This window comes from Trichomonas vaginalis, chromosome IV (genome assembly GCF_026262505.1).
Source record: "Trichomonas vaginalis G3 chromosome IV, whole genome shotgun sequence".
NCBI lineage: Eukaryota > Parabasalia > Trichomonadida > Trichomonadidae > Trichomonas > Trichomonas vaginalis.
This window is the reverse complement of record NC_067206.1, coordinates 7,683,540-7,701,418: the sequence shown is the minus strand read 5'-3', so window position 1 is coordinate 7,701,418 and position 17,879 is coordinate 7,683,540. Positions and strand designations below refer to the sequence as shown.

General features: G+C 32.8%; 11 protein-coding genes and 1 non-coding gene across 12 annotated transcripts, besides 1 other annotated feature; 5 read left to right on the top strand and 7 right to left on the bottom strand.

Annotated features, from left to right (window-relative positions):
- Positions 1 to 341: 341 nt before the first annotated feature.
- TVAGG3_0048520 (uncharacterized protein) lies at positions 342 to 1,190 on the top strand (the record flags this gene model as incomplete). Its single annotated transcript, XM_001306526.1, has 1 exon — positions 342 to 1,190. One exon carries the CDS (start codon positions 342 to 344, stop codon positions 1,188 to 1,190), a length of 849 nt encoding a protein of 282 aa, XP_001306527.1.
- A 4-nt stretch (positions 1,191 to 1,194) lies between these two features.
- On the bottom strand, positions 1,195 to 1,437 carry TVAGG3_0048510 (serine threonine-protein phosphatase family; the record flags this gene model as incomplete). The annotated part of the gene is made up of 1 exon (XM_001306525.2): positions 1,195 to 1,437. One exon carries the CDS (start codon positions 1,435 to 1,437, stop codon positions 1,195 to 1,197), a length of 243 nt encoding a protein of 80 aa, XP_001306526.2.
- Positions 1,438 to 1,908, bottom strand: TVAGG3_0048500 (uncharacterized protein; the record flags this gene model as incomplete). Its single annotated transcript, XM_001306524.2, has 1 exon — positions 1,517 to 1,818. A coding segment is annotated over one exon (302 nt), but the record flags the coding sequence as incomplete, so codon positions are not given.
- Positions 1,909 to 1,957: 49 nt separating this feature from the next.
- Positions 1,958 to 2,776, bottom strand: TVAGG3_0048490 (phage tail repeat-like family; the record flags this gene model as incomplete). The annotated part of the gene is made up of 1 exon (XM_051220938.1): positions 1,958 to 2,776. One exon carries the CDS (start codon positions 2,774 to 2,776, stop codon positions 1,958 to 1,960), a length of 819 nt encoding a protein of 272 aa, XP_051105924.1.
- Positions 2,777 to 3,053: 277 nt separating this feature from the next.
- Positions 3,054 to 7,641: a mobile genetic element.
- Positions 3,552 to 4,634, bottom strand: TVAGG3_0048480 (IS204/IS1001/IS1096/IS116 transposases DDE domain-containing protein; the record flags this gene model as incomplete). Its single annotated transcript, XM_001306523.2, has 1 exon — positions 3,552 to 4,634. The coding sequence occupies one exon, from the start codon at positions 4,632 to 4,634 to the stop codon at positions 3,552 to 3,554; it is 1,083 nt and encodes a 360-aa protein (XP_001306524.2).
- Positions 7,642 to 7,878: 237 nt separating the features above from the next.
- On the top strand, positions 7,879 to 8,250 carry TVAGG3_0048460 (negative regulation of protein autoubiquitination; the record flags this gene model as incomplete). The annotated part of the gene is made up of 1 exon (XM_001306522.1): positions 7,879 to 8,250. One exon carries the CDS (start codon positions 7,879 to 7,881, stop codon positions 8,248 to 8,250), a length of 372 nt encoding a protein of 123 aa, XP_001306523.1.
- Positions 8,251 to 8,395: 145 nt separating this feature from the next.
- On the top strand, positions 8,396 to 9,376 carry TVAGG3_0048450 (negative regulation of protein autoubiquitination; the record flags this gene model as incomplete). The annotated part of the gene is made up of 1 exon (XM_001306521.2): positions 8,396 to 9,325. One exon carries the CDS (start codon positions 8,396 to 8,398, stop codon positions 9,323 to 9,325), a length of 930 nt encoding a protein of 309 aa, XP_001306522.1.
- Positions 9,377 to 9,795: 419 nt separating this feature from the next.
- Positions 9,796 to 11,196, bottom strand: TVAGG3_0048440 (O-acyltransferase protein; the record flags this gene model as incomplete). The annotated part of the gene is made up of 1 exon (XM_001306520.2): positions 9,875 to 11,194. One exon carries the CDS (start codon positions 11,192 to 11,194, stop codon positions 9,875 to 9,877), a length of 1,320 nt encoding a protein of 439 aa, XP_001306521.1.
- Positions 11,197 to 12,097: 901 nt separating this feature from the next.
- On the top strand, positions 12,098 to 12,170 carry TVAGG3_0048430. The gene has a single exon. It is a non-coding gene; the product is annotated as a tRNA-Ile (tRNA).
- A 126-nt stretch (positions 12,171 to 12,296) lies between these two features.
- On the bottom strand, positions 12,297 to 15,275 carry TVAGG3_0048420 (cyclic nucleotide phosphodiesterase family; the record flags this gene model as incomplete). Its single annotated transcript, XM_001306519.1, has 1 exon — positions 12,297 to 15,275. The coding sequence occupies one exon, from the start codon at positions 15,273 to 15,275 to the stop codon at positions 12,297 to 12,299; it is 2,979 nt and encodes a 992-aa protein (XP_001306520.1).
- Positions 15,276 to 16,004: 729 nt separating this feature from the next.
- On the top strand, positions 16,005 to 16,511 carry TVAGG3_0048410 (glycine-rich protein family; the record flags this gene model as incomplete). Its single annotated transcript, XM_001306518.1, has 1 exon — positions 16,005 to 16,511. One exon carries the CDS (start codon positions 16,005 to 16,007, stop codon positions 16,509 to 16,511), a length of 507 nt encoding a protein of 168 aa, XP_001306519.1.
- Positions 16,512 to 16,883: 372 nt separating this feature from the next.
- Positions 16,884 to 17,735, bottom strand: TVAGG3_0048400 (formate/nitrite transporter; the record flags this gene model as incomplete). Its single annotated transcript, XM_001306517.1, has 1 exon — positions 16,884 to 17,735. One exon carries the CDS (start codon positions 17,733 to 17,735, stop codon positions 16,884 to 16,886), a length of 852 nt encoding a protein of 283 aa, XP_001306518.1.
- Positions 17,736 to 17,879: the final 144 nt, after the last annotated feature.

Here is a 17,879-nt window from a genome sequence, read left to right as displayed (position 1 = left end):
GCTCTTTCTTCTTCTTTTGCTATTGCATCGTCTACATATTCTTTGTCAGCTTTGTTGTCAACATCTGCTTTCAAAAGAAGTTCATTTATAGGTTTCTCGTTTAAAGTTCCTTTTGTTGGATTTATACAGACAGTATTGTTCTTCTTGTCTTGAAATAGAAACTCATCTGTCATTGGGTTTAATGTCAGTTTTAAGTTTCCTTCTTTCAATGACTCAGATATCTTAGAATAGTTTGAAAAGTTTGTTGTGTTCTTATTTAGAGCTTGCATAATGAGTTGTCGGTTGTGTTGTATTTCTCTCATGGAAGCAATATCTTTCGACATTTTTATTCTAGATAAAATATGCTTCCAATAGAAAAAGAAAATTCAAGAGTTGCTACAACTAAACCATTAGATGAACTTTTTACTAATGTCGGTCAAAAGTTTGAGACAGAGACCGTAAAGCATGAAGGCTATCGTTTTGACTACCCATTAAGATGGCTAAGAGACCCATCTGTCACAAAAGCTATTGGCTTTCGTAGAATGAAGTTCATTTCAGAAGCCATACATGGTTTCCCATTTACGGTCGGTTTTGAAGTTCGATACTATAACAAAGAAAAACGTATGTATGAGAAATTTGAACAGGGAAAACTTTTACAAGTTAGTTTGCTTGTAAACTTAGAAACAACTCTTCAAGCTTTTCAAGAAAAAATAAACGATATCTATATCGAATATGCAAAACAGTATAACATTGACGAAGGAGAGTACCATCTCGATATTATTTATGACAGGAAAAATGCAACTGTTAAAATCAATAAAATAGAAGACCTTGGAGAAAACGTTTATATTTCTACAAAATATAACAACTTGGCATGGTATAGATTTATGAGGATGTTAAATCAGCCTGCAGCATATCCAGTACACCCAGACTTTTATGAAGTCGAAAACCCTAATGGAACATATGAAAATGTTTTCGACCAAGATGCTATTATTGTTCATGCTTCATTTTCTGGTGCGCAAAACTCTTTCTTATGTCTGATGAATGACTTTTACGAAAAACCTACAAAGTTATATGAACCGCCGAGTGGAAGTATTTCAGACTTTCAAGTATGGTTTACTACAGATGGAAGAAAAAGAATAATTCCATTATACCATGCGTTTTACTTAGAACTTAGTTTCATATACAACTACTATCGAACGATAAAAATATAATTTTTTAATACGGTTGAGGTGTTGGATTTGGTTGCCAACTAGACTGTGGTGCAGGTTCAGGCTGTTGTATAACAGGAGCTTGTTCTTCTGGTTCAGGGTCTTTAGGTATAATACCAACAAACTGACCTACCCTTTTACCAATATTTTTGACACCGTTCCAAATTCCTCTTCCTACGGTTTTTATTCCATTCCATATACCTCTTCCAACATTTCGAAAGAAGTTTCCTATCTTACTGAAGAAACCCATTTTACTATATGTAAAAATCTAATGTCCGCCTAGTCTCTTACGTTTCCTGTTGAGTTCCATAGCATTCTTTAACTGGAGCTCATACATTCTGTTTCTCCTCTGGTAGAAAACATATTCTGGGTCAACTCCTGTGTTCGCGTCATCTGCATAAAGTTGTTTATATCCCACTTCAGGGTTTGTATAAAACTCTTTCCATCTCATATTTGCATACCATGGTGGCAAACCTAACGCAGCGTCATTTGACATGGCAGTTTGCATTTGTACATCTGTTGGCACTTGACCATAGTTTGCCATTGCAGTTTGTATTCTAACTTCATTTGGAATATTCTCTGGGTTTGGTTGTCCAGGTTGCTGTGCATTCGCTAAGTTCTGTGCGTCCATTTAATATTAGATAAAAATATCTCTTACGAGTACATATACTGAACATTTGCAGGCATTGGTTCATCTTCATATTCTCTGTACTTTTCTGCCACGTCAAATAAATAAATGACACAATGGAAAAAACCTAAAACAAGTAGTCCTATTTCAAACCACATTTACTTACTAATAAAATTTCTTTGTTATGACACTTTCTCCGGTTTATAGGACCTCTCTCATATTCTATCTTGTCATATCTAAACTCATAGTCATGTATGTCCTCTAACCATCTCATAACGGTTTCCAAACCACTTTTATCGGATGTAAAGTAAAAGCATGGACAGTTATGTAAAACGTCTAAAGTTTCTAAAGAGTCTCTCAAAGTCCAGTCTACTTGGTATTGAAAATCCCATGTGTTATAGAACGGCGGGTCCACTATAAAGAAAACATTTTCCTTGTCTTTATATTTTTCATACAACTCTGTCCAATGACATCTCATAAACTCTATACCCTCAATATATTTTTCTATGTCCTCTTTGAAAACATTTGTATAGTTAAGATATAAAACTTTTGACATAAGTGTTTCAATGTCATGAACTCTTATAGCACCACTATATAATAGTCTAGCAGATATACTATCCCAGTCTATATATTCTGCTTTTTTCAAAACCTCTCTCACAATATTTTTCTTATCTAATGGTATACGTTCCATCTTACCTATAGGTATCTTTTCTTTTAACTCTTTCAATATATTGTTTGTGTCTGGAATATGTTTGAGACGGTCCATATAGTTGTCGAAGTCATTGCATATAATCTTTGAGTCTGGGAATATTGTATGGCACAAATGGGATATATAGAAACTTCCACCGAACAAATCTACAAATGTTAGACCATTCGGTAGTTTCTTAAGTTCTCTCAATATAATATCTTTACATTTACTCTTATTTCCAAAGAACGGTAACGGAGGTTTTGTAAAATTCATTTATATATAATAATAAAAATGTTTTTACCCGAAAAGTGACAGAAAAGTGACAAAACATGAAAACATATATAATTTGTGAAAAGTGAAACATTATATAATGTTTTCGACCCAGAAGAAGGCTTCTTCCCAGAAGCAATGGAGGAAGAAGAAGAGTCCTCCGAATTCACACCAGAAGACTAACAATTTTCCGAATATAAACTTCATTTATACTAAACATCTTCAGGGCTAGAGGGCACGAAGTGCCTGGAGGCCCCACTACCTTTTTTTTTTTTTTTTTTTTTTTTTGCACATATATTAAAAATAATTATTATTCATAAAAGATTAATGAAATAGTAAAAAAAAATCAATCAAATTATAAAAATACAACATATGGTTTTTTATGGTTGTCTCATAATAGCATTTCATGAGAAAAAATATAATACTATTTATTTTTGCATAGTTCAATTTTTTTAAATAATGCAAGATATCCCGCCATTAGTTTTCATGAAATAATCCAAAAATCAGCATACACTTGAGAACATAGCAGCTCTACATGTTTTCGCTATTTATTTTCCAATAATATGAGGGGTTCACGGGATAAAGCTTCATTAAGCATAATTGATTACAATATCATCATATATATACCGAACATATAACAAATGGGATATTTGTATACTAAAATAAAAAAGGAGCAAATTATATAATTTTTGTCATGCTACTTATAGGTTCAAAAATCTTATAATATAAAAATATTTTCAAATACAAAGAAAATATGTGTTTATTTCAAATTTGAAAATTAGATATCTTGTGGGGTCCACTTTCCTCCTCTGTAATCACCTGTAGGGTTATCCTTAGGAAATCTTTTTGCATTTCTTGCCTTGTTGATCTCTTTTCTTGTTTCTGGTGTAGCTTTCTTTTGATTTCTGGATTTATTTTTCTCATATTCAAGTTTTTGGAGTTCGCGGATTGAAGGAGATATTTGGTAATTATTGACACGATTGTATATTTCTTGTTTGCATTTCTCTCCTTCGTTTTTTTGTAAAATTGTAACAGCCGTACGCATTTCAAACGATTTTGCGTTGTTTCCTTTGGGACACTGAGTAAGCATTGAGTGATGTATCGATTCATTTTGTTGTGTTTGAGCATTAGGATCAATTTCTGGAATCAACTTTGCGGCATCATCTGTAAAACGTTGAAATTGCTTCGCTAAATCAGGTTTTGTAAGTGGCTGAAACACAGGATATTCTTTGTCTTTTTCGTGAAGGCAATTTTCATGCCTTCCGATAAAATGATTTAATGTATTCTTCCATAGGAAAATTTTTTTCGTTGTTTCAATTGGAAGCATGATAATAAAAGTGAACCACTTAATAACTTTCGAATATATCTGATGAAATACTTTTTCTTGGTGTTTTAATGGTCTTCCACGTTTCTTCGGCTCTTCTGCTTTAGATTTGATTGGGAATGCTGGCTGTGATTCACTTTCTTTCTGTTGATTAACAGTTTCTTTTCCTGCTGCTTCTTTATATCCACCATTTTCAAGCTTTTCGAAAGCTCTGCCAACTGCACGTACACAATGACGAGGATCAAGTGTAATTTTAGCATTCGGAGCATATTGCTGGATGATGGCTTTCGTTTTATTGTCATTGTCATGAACCACTGTGGAAACATTTGTAAAGTCAAAATTTGACATCATCCTCTTTGTACATTCTGTTTCCATCATGTTGGATGGGCCTTCAAAGTCTCCTCCAGAGCTCTTTTTTATAACAGTTGTTTCACCAACAACTTTTCCACGGTTGTCCATCATTAAACTTTGGCACGCTGTAGCATTTCTGCCAACATTATAATGCGAATCAGTGCTTAAAAATGTATCTTTCTTCATTGTTTGTTGAGCATTTTTAATAGATTGCTCTTTATATTCTAGTATTACCTTACCTATTTCTTTTTGATGACGGTAAAACTCTTTTTCACTCGGCACTTTAATATTGTTATCTTGAAATAAATTCCTTGCTCGAGTATAAGAGTCACCATTAACAATTACAGAAGCAGTCCAGTGTTTTGGATCGACTTCCTTTGGCGCATTCTTTTCTTGGGAGTTTTTTTTGCTTCAATTGATTTTTCGTTAGCTTCACGACTTTGTTGTTTGCGTCTGCTTGGTGGAGGCATATTACGTAAATGGTCGGCAAAAAATGTAATAAACGTAGTGAATAATTAAAAAGATTGCTTTATATAACAAATATAATCATTTTTTCCTTAGAAATCCCATTATTTGCATAACAATATTTAAAAATATTTTTTTGATATAGTTTACAGTCACATCAATATGAACTATATTAAACTATCAGAAACTTATGTATGTTATTAGTAAAGTTGAAATTTTTATCATATTTACACATTAAATTTAATTTTCATGCATATTTAAGTTTTTTTCAACACAATCTTGTATTGTTAGTACCGACAATATGAAAGAAAGTTATACTGTATTTAATTTTAGCAATAAACAAAAAAATCTAAATTATATCTTTAGATACTAGGATTGATTTAATGACTAAGAACGTTTTTATCAATAATACCATGATTCATAACATATAGACATAACCTAAATATACCAAAGCATTTCTACTTGGAACTAGCGCATCGCCAAAATAATGGGTCAATATTCATTTGACGTAATGCTGATCGAGAGAAGTCTTTATATATAAGCCTTATCACAATGCCACGAATGCACCCAGCTGCAGGCGTGTCTTGTTTAACATTCATTCCTATATATGATGGAACATTAATCAATAATCATGGAAGTATCACTTTTCAAATAACATCATTGTTAAATGAAAGAAAATTGTATGCAAAATTACATTTTGGTAATGGTGAGACGCAATATGTTGAAGTATATATCATTATTATTTAATATACAAACAAACTCTAGTACAAAATTGTATTAATTCAACTTTCATGTCTAATATAAAAACTTTTTTTAAAAAAAGAGATATAATCGTGTATAATATGAGAAAAATGAATATCAATACAAAATAAAATATCAATTAGCTATTGCTGATGACATATCATGAATATTGATCATTTGATTTGATTAATTTTGATAAATATTAGGCTTTTTGCTAGTTACATATTACAATAAGGCTTTTAAATGGATATTTATTGATATGAGCTTATTTCAAAATGACAGTCTTTGATTTATCCACTAATAAGATTTGATGTCACAAAAATCTAGATTTTGGGGCATAAAAACCTAACACCAAATCATAACTTCTGTGCATATACTAAATTGAGTACAGAAATATGTTAATTTTCAGTATTTTTAGAAGAATTCTTATTATCCTTCAAAAAGTCAGTATTTCTGCTGTAATTTTCTACAACATTGTAGTTATTGCACTTTGTCTATGGATTTGTATATATGTTATATATAAATTATATATCTAAACTGCCCATAAGTGCAATTTTTATATAAATTGTTTATTTCTTTAACAATTTCATATGAAATATGCTTTTTTAAGCGTATCAAAGCTGTGTTCTTAATGTGCATGGATATATCAAGAAAAATGTCGAAAAAAAATGTGAATTCACAAATTCACTGAATTTTCACCGTTTTTTGAATTTTGCTACAGCACTAATATTAAATAATACTAAAATCTTCTGTCTTTGTAAAAGAATAAATTCTGACAAAAAGTGCTCGTTTAAATTTAATGATCATCTGTATGACTAAGTGGTAAAAAGTGTTTATGACCAAAAAAGGGTTACATGCTTAGTCTATTTTTCTGACAGGATACTCTAGATTTACATGATCTCTATTTCATATCTCCGTTTTTAGATTCTTCGACAGATTTTATGATAGAAAACCAAGATTAACAAATTTCCGGCATGTTAATGAAGAAATCTGCAGCTACCCTCAATATTATTTCAATAATCAGTATCGTTTCTCTTACAATTTATTTTTTTCTCAATAATTTAACAAGAAATAACAATACACACTTGGTTTTACGTATAAAAGCTAAGTGTCGAACTTAATCAACTTTACTTACTTAGCAAATGAATATTTTTGTGGTTGCGAGTTCTGAATGCTGAAGTTTTAGATTTCTCTATAAATGATATCATTGCACTTACAATGTTGTTCCAGCCTATCGCATAAATCATAGAAAATCCAAAAAAAAATAATATAAAGAAAATTCATGTCATGAAGTTCAAAAAATACCGTGTAACATTAAAATTTGTTATGCATAATACATTTTAGCTATTATTGATTTTTTTTAATTTTCGAGAAATTGAATGGTGAGTCCGATAGAGAAATTTTTAAAAATCCTAGTGCCTCATAGAAGTAATTTCCCTCGTCTCCCATACTTCCAAATGTATGCATATGACATAAACTTTTATGCATTACACAAATGGCCAATAATATCTATAGAGTAAAAAATTAGAAATTTAATTTTTTTATATGATAGTTATATTTCAGATTTGCGAGCGTAACTTTTTTCTCCATGGCATACTTGTTTTAAGAGCAAATGATCAAAATCGTCCTTCAATTATTGAAGGAGCTGATATCTTTTGAAAATTGAATTGAAAGGGTATTCAATTTTCAAATTTCCTCTCAATTTTGGAAACATATCAACTCTATGAATTAACAATTATGTGCCTTCACAGTTTATCAGTCATATAAGGTGCTTATAAAGAAAAAAGTTACGCTCGCAAAATATGTTTTTATATAGATTTCACATAAAATAATTATGTAATTTCTAAAAAGAATATTTTTGTTCTTGAATATTAAAGTGTATTGTAGTTTAAAAAGTTTTAAATATGTTGCTAAAATTTCAGGTTTATAGCTCATGTCTAGCATGACTTCTTCGTATGCGCAAAAAATCTGACACGTAAGGGTATCCTTAATAAGGGATATGGAAGACAAAACTAAATTCTATCTTCGTAAAATTGATGATTGATACTGCGGATCATTAATTGAAGTAAAAAGTCCAGTATTTTGTCCATTAAACAAGAAAACTGAAGAAATGAAAACTAAATTTATCTCGGCAATCGTGATAAACCTATTTAGAGGTACTTGTCAGTACAAAGGTCGTGAAAAAATTGTAATTTCGGATTTTAGTAAAGAATATTTTCCGGATATGAACGAAACAAGGATTCGCGACATCATCAGGAACTTTGCAAAGCCTGTTAAACAGCATGGAATCAGTTTTTGGGTTCCAAAACCTGATTTAGATCGTTTATTTTCAGGATTATATATCTATCCTGAAGATGTTTGCTCTTATCAATCAATGCTTGCAGGATTGAAGAAACTAAGACGTAATGGTGTTCATTTCCTTGTAAAAAGCAAGAATATCTATAGACATATCCAAAGTTTAGAAGGAGATTTGACAAAACAAATTGCAGAAAGGATTGAACTCGAATTATTGAGAACACCATGGTCGAGAACAGAAAACTTTGCCAGTGTTTATGATCTTGTTGAAAAAGACCCCAAAACAAAAAAGGTCAGATGATAAAGATCTCAACAGAAAACTTAGAGAAAAAGGAGTTTCTGATGAAGAAATATCAAAATTAGACAAGACAGGTAAAGAAAAATTGCTAAAAAAGAAATCGAATGAGAAGAAACAAGGCACATCCAGTGATTTAAGAGGTAAAACAATGGCTGATCTCGATAGGTTACTGAGAGAAAAAGGAATTACTGAAGATCAACTTTCGAGATTAAGTAGATGGGACAAAGTTAAGCTTTTGCGGGAAATTATTAACAATGAGAAAGAAAAAGGAGTTGATAATGAAGAAACAAGGAGATACGCAAGAGATCTTCAATCTAAAGCGAAAGCACAGAAAGAAAACTACAAAAAAATATATGAAGAAACATTCAAAACAAATTATATGTTTATTAGTTCATCGAATACTTCTTTAGAATCAAATGAAAACGTTGAATTTTCTCTTGAAATGGCACGTGATTTAGAATCTGATTCTGATGATTCTAATGACGATGATGAAAACGATTCAACTACTGAAAATGAACAAACGAATAAAGAAACTAATGATCCGAAAGAACTTGTTAAAAATGGGGTTTGTACTTCTCATTTCAATGTGGATTGGAATGAATTAGGTTTCGGAAATTATCCACAAAGAAAAGTTCTCAAAATTATCAACATTTCTTATAACGACAAAAAGTTAAATGTTAGTGTTGAATGGGAAAGACAACCTCATATATTACAGAAGTTTGAGAAATTAGATAGTTTTGTTAATAATCGAATCAACATCGCAAGAGATGATTTGGATACTTATGTATTGAAAGCACAGATGAAATCTCTCAAAAATCTGCAGAGAAGAATTAGAAGTCAGCATAAAAATGGAGGTGTTGTTGATAAATTTCTTTTATTCGAACACTCGGCAATGTTAGTTCAAAATCCAAATGGAACTCTGAACTTCATTTTGGATCCAGAAATCATCAGGAAAATCGAATCTTCTTCCAGAGCATTCGATAAATTCAATAAAAGCAACAGGCCACCAGAAAAAAGATCTGAAGAAAAGACAAAACAGAAGAAGAAAGCAAAACCTACTCGAACTGCTGATAAATAAGAATCAATTAATTGTATTTACTTATGTTAGTGATTGTTTAATAAAAATTTTATATTTTTATATAAACTAAAGAATATATAATATATTTATAATGAGATTTGTATTCAATTTCCAAAAAAAAAATGTAATTATTGTTTTTCCGCTGAACTATTCATGAATTTGTAATACTATCCCTTCAAATGGTATATCCGAGTGTTAAACTTTGAAATTATAGGCATTTAATAAAATGAAAATGAAACACTCGTATTCTATTCAAAATCCCAATCAAATTCGGAATAACATTGTAAGGGATAGTTGTTTTTTAATTTTTTAGGCTAAGTGTAGTTGAGAATCTGAAATTGATTGATCCATCTTGGAGTTGCGCTTTAAAAATATAATAGCTGGCTCTGTTATCCAGTGTAGATTCAAAATAACTGGAGAAGAATCAAAGATTTTGTTACACTCAAAAGATTGCGGTTTTATTCGATTTTGAAAGAAAAATTGAATTTAGGTTGGAGAAATTTGGTGATAAAATAAAGTTTTATCAATTACTACATATAAAGATAATATTTAGTGATCTTCTGGATTGTAAACCTGTTTGCGGGTAATTCTGCCTGCGTGGAGGAGTGTTGTGTTGAAAACTTGGACATCATGAGATTCGAAGTACCATGTGCCCTTGAGATGTGACCAGCCATCGTTAAGATCGTTTGTGGCGTTGTAGATAACCTGATGGATGTACTCGTTTGTGGAGAGTGGAGCGTGTTCCCAGTCATCACCTACACGGTTGACATCGTGGCAAATGATTGGGTGCTTTGGATCCTGCCAGTGGTCGCAGGCATATCTTGGACCCTTGGCTGGGACTGTGCCATCACCGCCTGTGTATGTGTACTGTGGATCATCGTAGCCCTTACGATAATCGACTGTGTATGTTGTGTCAACGCCGGAGTTGTAAAGCATGTATGTCTTTACACCGAGTGGCTTTGGTTCTCTCTGGACCCACTTGAGGTTCTTCTTAAAGATTTTGCGAGCGCCGTCATTGTACTTACCGTGGGAAAGGTAGAACTCTGGGAGTTGTGGAGCCTTGATTTCTTCGCCTTTATCTGTGATGATGATGGTGTCATTTTGGAAGACATAGTGGTTCGGGAAGAGGCCATTAAGAACTGGCATGTTCTCGACTGCCTGGCGAAGGATATCGTTCTTGATGAATGGAACGATTGGGAAGTACTGGTTGTAGGCAACATCGATTGTGTTGGAGGAGCCGCCGAAAGCTGGAGCGAGCATGATGACCTTATGGATGTATTTATCCTTCCATTTTTGGGTAAGTTCCCAAGCTGTTAAGAAGTTCTGGAGGCAGAGGCCACCGCAAGAGTAGCCAAGAACGACAACAGCCTTGCGATCATTCTTTTCATAAGCCTCTTCAATAAGAGCCTTAAGTTGTGGGAAGAAGGTGGAACGAAGAGCATCCATAGCAAGGCGCCAGTCATATGGGACACCGAAAAGGTCCTTCTTAACTGTGTAGCCCTTTGCCTTGAGATACTCAAGCATTGGAGCGAAAGATTCGATGAAGTGGAAACCAAAAACGCCTTTGTCAACGTATTTGATACCGGCTTCACCACCGAAATCATCAACTTCAACTTGCATGCCTGGAGCGGAGCCAATTGTGTCGGTTTCTGGATAATAGTGTGCTGTTAACATTTCGAATAAACAGTTCCATGTTGGTGGGATAATGTACTTGAGATTAACCCAGAAGATATCGTGGTCTTGCTTCTTTGGGCAATACCAGTGTTTTGCGAAATTATCGTATGTAGCAAAAAGATTTGAGCCATAGATACCTGGCAAAAGAAGAATTGGTCTAAGGCTTGTGGCCTGAGCGAAGAGGCAAGCAAGCATTTACTAGATGGCGGTTTATCACAAAATTAAGAGCTATCAAACAAAAAATCATCAAGAAATATTTGTTTATAGATATATAGTATTATGGCAAAATGTCATAAGGAAACTTTTTCTATACTTGATAAATTTGTAAAGTCTCAAATCCAATCAGTAATATGTTTTTATATCAATATCTGAACTAAGATTTCTTTTTATCGTATTAATTAATTTCTAATTGAAAAATAATTATATATTTAAAAATGTTTATAATGATAAATCGGGCCTAATTAGTAAAGTGATTCGGTTCTCAAAAGTTTAGTATTTGAGAACAATTTCAATTTTTTCATAGAAAAATTTAATTTTAATATTCGTTAGTTCCGAACATAAATTAAAGGATTTTGATGAACTAATAAAGAGCTATTCAGAATAATCATTTTTAAAAAAGTGTGCATCTGGCCAAAACGTTTTTCTCAATTTTTTTAATTCGATAGACTTTTCCCGATCAGTTTTCTAATCTAAATAAGTTAAAATTGGATTATAAAATATGACCAAATATGTATTTCTAATGTTAAGAAGTATAGTCATTAAGTTTTTGCTTTTATAACTCAAAATGATCTAGGATCATCAATTGAATCTAATTATTTGGTAGTAAATGTTCATGCATGTGCATCTATTCTCTAAAATCTATGGCATTGTTCCTGGTGTGAGAAACTGGATCAATCATAAAAAAAATATTAAAGATTATGATATTAACATTTATAAATAGTGGAATCTAATGAGTAAATCTTAAAAATTTGAAAGTTTGATGTCATTGATTGAACATATTTCTTTTATAACAAATATGAATTCTTAAATTAGTAGAAATAAGAAAAAAGAGTGACCAAAATCATTTATGAGTTCATAAATAAATTCTAAAATGTGAAAGGTTTCGTAGCTCAGTAGGTAGAGCGTAGTGCTGATAACGCTAAGGTCTTGGGTTCGAGCCCCAGCGGAACCATTTTTCTTCAATTTGATTTTTTCAACTCAAATGATACTAGAAGATAATCATTTGTGTTCAATTTTAAATTAACAAAGTTTACACAATAAATTTATTTTTATATATACAACAAACAAATTTAAAATATTATTTGGTTAGAATGTTCATGATATCAGTAATTATCTTCTTCATTGGATCTGTTTCAAATCCAACTCTAAGCAATTCAGCCAATGCTGGGAAAACAACAACCTTTGTCTCAACATCAATAATAGATTTCATCAAATCATTAAAGAATTCTTTTGGTTCATCATGTAATTCTTCACTGAATCTCATTTCGCAGTATTTTTGTGCCCTCTCAGTATCTCTTCCGATATAAGAATATCTACTCAAAGCGGCCATAAGAACAGCTGCATTTGATGATCCGATCACTTCGCTTTTATCTGAATCATCCAATTTTGTCAAAAGGTCCATAAATGACATGATTTTTCTTGTTTCTAAATTGGAGATTAAATTACACAAAGCGAATACTTTGACTGATACCTGAAGATCATCTGCTTCAAATGGATTCGAATACAAGCAAAGGAAATGACAATAAAGAGCAGCTTTTTCTGTTGGCGTCATTTTAGAAACAGCATTGAAAGAATGCATCAAAAAGAAACAGAAATGTAAATGATCAAATGAAAGTCTCCAGTTCCTAAATCCATTATTATTAGTAAATGATCTAACTTTTTGTATAAAATCACAAAAAGTCTTTCTGTCGCATCCGAAAAACTCCAAAACTTCAAAATCAGAAGCAATGTCAACCAAAACATTGACAATTTGTGTATCATCCAAAACTCTTTGATCAAAACTATGTGTCAAGTACAAAATAGTTGCTGTTGGCTTAACATAATTCGACTGTCGTTCGGAAACTTCCATTTTTACAAGATTTTTGCATTTAAATCCTGCAGAAAAAATTCTACTCATAAGATTTCCTTCATCAATTGAAAGAATGTCATCATTATAGATTGGTTTGTGACCAGTGATACTTGATATTGCGCTGATGAATTTCCTGTTGAATTCAGGAGGGAAGTCATTGTAATTCATCGAAAATCGAATTAAAGTGTCACTTTTTATATGATTTTCTCTCAAATTTTTATCCATTTCTACAAATTTTGAGAGCAATTTTGAGTAACTTTCAACAACAGCTCTTGTTCTTCTTGGTACCATTGTAGAGAATTGAGCGAGCTGGTGCTGTGCTAAACCAGATAATTCTTTAACAACTTTTGCATTCGAAATTTGTTTCAACATTAAATTTGTTCTCAAAAATGAAGCTCCCAAATTTCTTTCTTGTTTTGGTTGTTTTGATGACTTGAGAACTAAGATTCCTACAACTCTATCTGATGAATCAATCAAAGGAGAGTATACTTGTGGTGAAGAAGAGCAAATTGACAATGATCTCGTCAACATAAATCTCATTGTTGGATTTGAATCTCTTGAATTAATTGGTCTCGATATTCTTCCATCAATTCCTAATCCGTCCAATCTCCAATGCTTGTAGTCAGCAATATGTGTGCTCAGAATATCATAATCTAATAATTCTTTCGTGTTTTCCGTCAAATTAGTTGTGATTTCTTCAATATCTGTCACTTTTTGAACTTTTGACACAAATTTTTGTTTCATTCTCATCTCTTTGACTTCTGTCGTTGTGTCTCTAAGTTTTTCGTTCATTTTGGCTGTCAATAGAACGTTCTTCGCAAGGGAAACGAAAAATTCTGCAAAAATTTCCGCTCTGAATTGATCTTTTTCTGAAAAACCGTTTGTACGTTTTTTATTATAAAAAACCAACAGCCATTTGACTCTTTTGCTGCTATCCAGTGTGAAGACTGGTACAGACATCATTGATTTCGATTTTATCGATCGCTCAGCTCTGTCGACTCTTCTGTCAAATTCTGACAAAAGTTCAGGATTTTCAAAAATTTTTGTTTTTTGATGCAAAAAAGAGGAAGAACACAAACCAGTAGAAAGAGGAGTGATTACATTGTCTTCCTTCGACATTCCGTATTTCGTCATTGAATTTCTGTTTCTCCTAATCCTGATCAATTTCACAGCTTCGCATTCGAAAGAAGATTCAAGATTTCTTGTTAAAAGTTGTAAAAAACTCCTCATGTCACCAATTGATGATAATTTGATGAGTTCGTCATTCATTAGTTGATAATCTGCTAAGTATGAGAGATGCTGCTCACGAATATCAACAAGAGATTTAGTATGTTTCAGGATTTCAATTATATTTGAAATTAATAAGTCTTTTGAAGCAGTTACGACTTCTTCCGTATCATATAATATTATAACATTTGATAGTTCTGGTATGGGAACAACCCAAATATTATCAGAACGACCTAAAATTGCAAAATCATCTGATCCTGCATTTTTTGAGAGTTTCTGTATGAAATAACGCTTTCCTGTCTCTGCTGCATCTTTTATTAATCCTTTATCAAGTGAATAATTCATTGTAAGTCGTTGTTTGTTTACGGATATTTGAGATGCTTTTTTATTGTAATTAAATAAGATAGCTCTCTTGAATTTAAATATACTTGCTAACTCTGAACCAATTTTCTCACTAAAGTCAAGGTAATTTGCTGAACTCAAGAAGTTATTGTAATAATTAAAATAATTTGATGCTGAATTGATTTCTACAAATAAATTCGTATAAAAATTGTTTCTTTTATCTGTTAAGAATTGTTGAATTGTTTCACCTGTCTTGTTTGAGTCTAAATTGAAAGCTGGATCTAATAATGTAGCGGATGCATATGGATGATGTGTTAAGAATTCTTTGAAATCGTTTTCTTCCTTCAAAACTGAAGAGTATTTATCTGTTTGTTCAGATGTATATTGTTCATATTCATCTGAAAGATTTTTTTCTGGATCTTTTTTAGTTTTATGTCTTAAATCGGAATCTTTTATGTTTAATCGCTCTATCACTAAAAATTGTTGATCAATTAAGTTTTTTAATTGAATAATTTCTTCTTTTTCTCGAATTATTCTTCTATTATAATACTGTTCGATTGATTGAAGAGTGGCAACTCTTTCACCATCCACATTTTGTGTAAAATGTGTCATTAAATTGGGTAATTGCCATTCAGTCATTCAATAAAAAAAAACGTGCATTTCATCAAATTTAGTTCAATACTAATTATGATATATTATCTCAAATCAATTAAAAATGCATCTAAAACGCTCTTTTTGGGTTCATTTTTCATGATCAAATTCCTCATCCACTCATTTGATCATTTTGTTGATAGGTATCCTGAATGAATTTAGCCGATGATATCCATATGGTATGAGGATAACTCCAAAGTATCAGATCCCAATGCAATTAACAAATCGGGCAACGTCTACACCCTCAAATATCCATGCTTATCCTCTGATTGCACTCCATATAGGATATTCCTCAAGCCAGGTATGTACAAGATTGAACTTTAGGGAGCTTCGGGTGGATTCATTGGCACCGAAGGTGGCCGTGGTTCATATACCAGTGGCACTCTCCCAATTTTTCGTCCACAGCCATTTTATATATACCTTGGCCAAAAAGGAGAATGGTCAGGTCCCTCCACATATAATGGAGGCGGTGCAGGAACTACAGGCGTAAAAGAACGTTACAATGAAGATTATTATGTATCTGGTGGTGCAGGTGGTGGAGCAAGCGATATCCGCCTCACCAAAGGTGACTGGAACAATTTTGAAAGTTTGAAATCTCGAATTACCGTTGCTGCTGGCGGTGCCGGCTTTGCAAAGTATCATATCACCATAGAAGGTGGTGCCGGTGGAGTTTTGGAAGGCTATAATGGCACCATTCACTTAGAAACTGATAAAATTATGATTTCTCTATCGACTGGAGGAACTCAAACCTCAGGCGGCCTCGGTTCAAATTACACTGGATATTACGGTGGATTTGGGTACGGAGGAGATTGCCGTAACCCGTACCACGGTAGTGGTGGTGGCTCTGGCTACTACGGTGGTGGAAGCGGTGGTATGGCATCTAGCCAAGTTACAAGTGGTTCGGGAGGTTCTTCGTACGTTTCAGGTTACAAAGGATGCAGAGCCATCGCACGAAGATCCACCGAAAATAATATTGATCATGAAGATAGCTCTATCCATTATTCGGGAATAACCTTTTACCACCCAGAGATCTTAGATGGAAAGGCAGAAATTCCATGTCCAGACCCAGCTAGTTCAAATTCATGCACAGAAAGAGGTCATTATGGTAATGGATATGCTCGCATTACTGTACTTGAGCAGCATGATCCTATAACTATAATGCAGTGTAGTCCAATGCTATATTATGCATCAATAGCTATGTTCAATTTGATTATTATCTCATAAAATGATTTTATTATATTTTACAACTATTATAAAATAATAAAACAATTTTGTAATTATTTTGGATTCCTGATATTTCAGAGATTTTCAACTATGGCTTTGTTAAAATATGAAGGACGGAGCCGATTGTTCTCTTGTGTTAAAATCATTTTGAAAGATCTTCAATCGAAAATTAATCAAAATTCTAAAAGATCGATTTATAGCATTAAGTGATGATTGGAATGATCTAGCCCAATAATGTATGACGTTTATAAACCTGAAACATCGAGATTAATAAAAAAAATACAAAAAAATATTGAATTCCATATAATATACCAATGTATCTCTTTATTAACACCGATAAATAAATATATAACATATTATAACGTTTCGGGCTTACAAACTCGCAACATCTTCATCAGATTTCTTATCATTATCTAAGTTTGGCATGTCATTATTATCAAGCGACTCTGGTTTATCAGAATATTGCTGGAGGAAAGCTGGGAGAGAAACGAAGATGCATGATCCAATAGCGTTACCGATAGAAACGATGATAAGATTTAAGATTGTAGCCTTCCATGTCATGTTCTTGATGCCATCCTTCTGCATGAGACCATTAGAAAGGCAGAACCAGTTAGCCATGCAGTGTTCAAGGCCGAGAGTGGAGAAGTTACCAATAGCAAGGAAGACAGCAAGGCATTTGCCGCAATATGAGGTTGTCATGTTGGCCATGAAGGTAGCAATTGAAACGAGGGCATTGCAGATCATTGCCTTAGCAAACATGTTTCCATAGTTCATATGTGTCTTCTTGTAGCAGTAAAGAGCAACTTTTTGGCCGACCCAGTTATCATATGGGTTGCTGGAGAGTCCTGTTGCCCAACCTGTGAAGAAAGCACCGAATATGCATCCAAGAGCATTGAAAATGTATGTCATACCAAGAGCATAAATGAGTTTACCAGCTGGAGCACGTCTGTTGAGAGCGCAAAGAACAACTGGAACAAGATCGCCTGTGAAAAGATAGCAATTCAAGAAAAGAATGTAGTCGAGACCAATGGCGAAGCAAAGGGCGAACATAATTGTTTGTCCAGATTCAATTGTGGCAACAACACCAAACAAGAAAGAGAAAGAAATGAATACACCAGAAAGGAAGGAACGGACTATGAAGTTGTATGTTGGTTGGTTGCAGCGGGTAACACCAGCCAGTGTAAGCTTTTCGCAAATCTCTGAGTAGGATACAAGATCACCCATTTTAAATAATAAATTGTATCAATTTTATCATGGGTTTTATTTTGAAAAACCTACATAAAAAATTCAATGTCATCAAGAATTCCTTCGTAATTATATTCTTTGTATAAATTCAAGACGTTTTTTCTTTTTTGTTCACGATAAAAT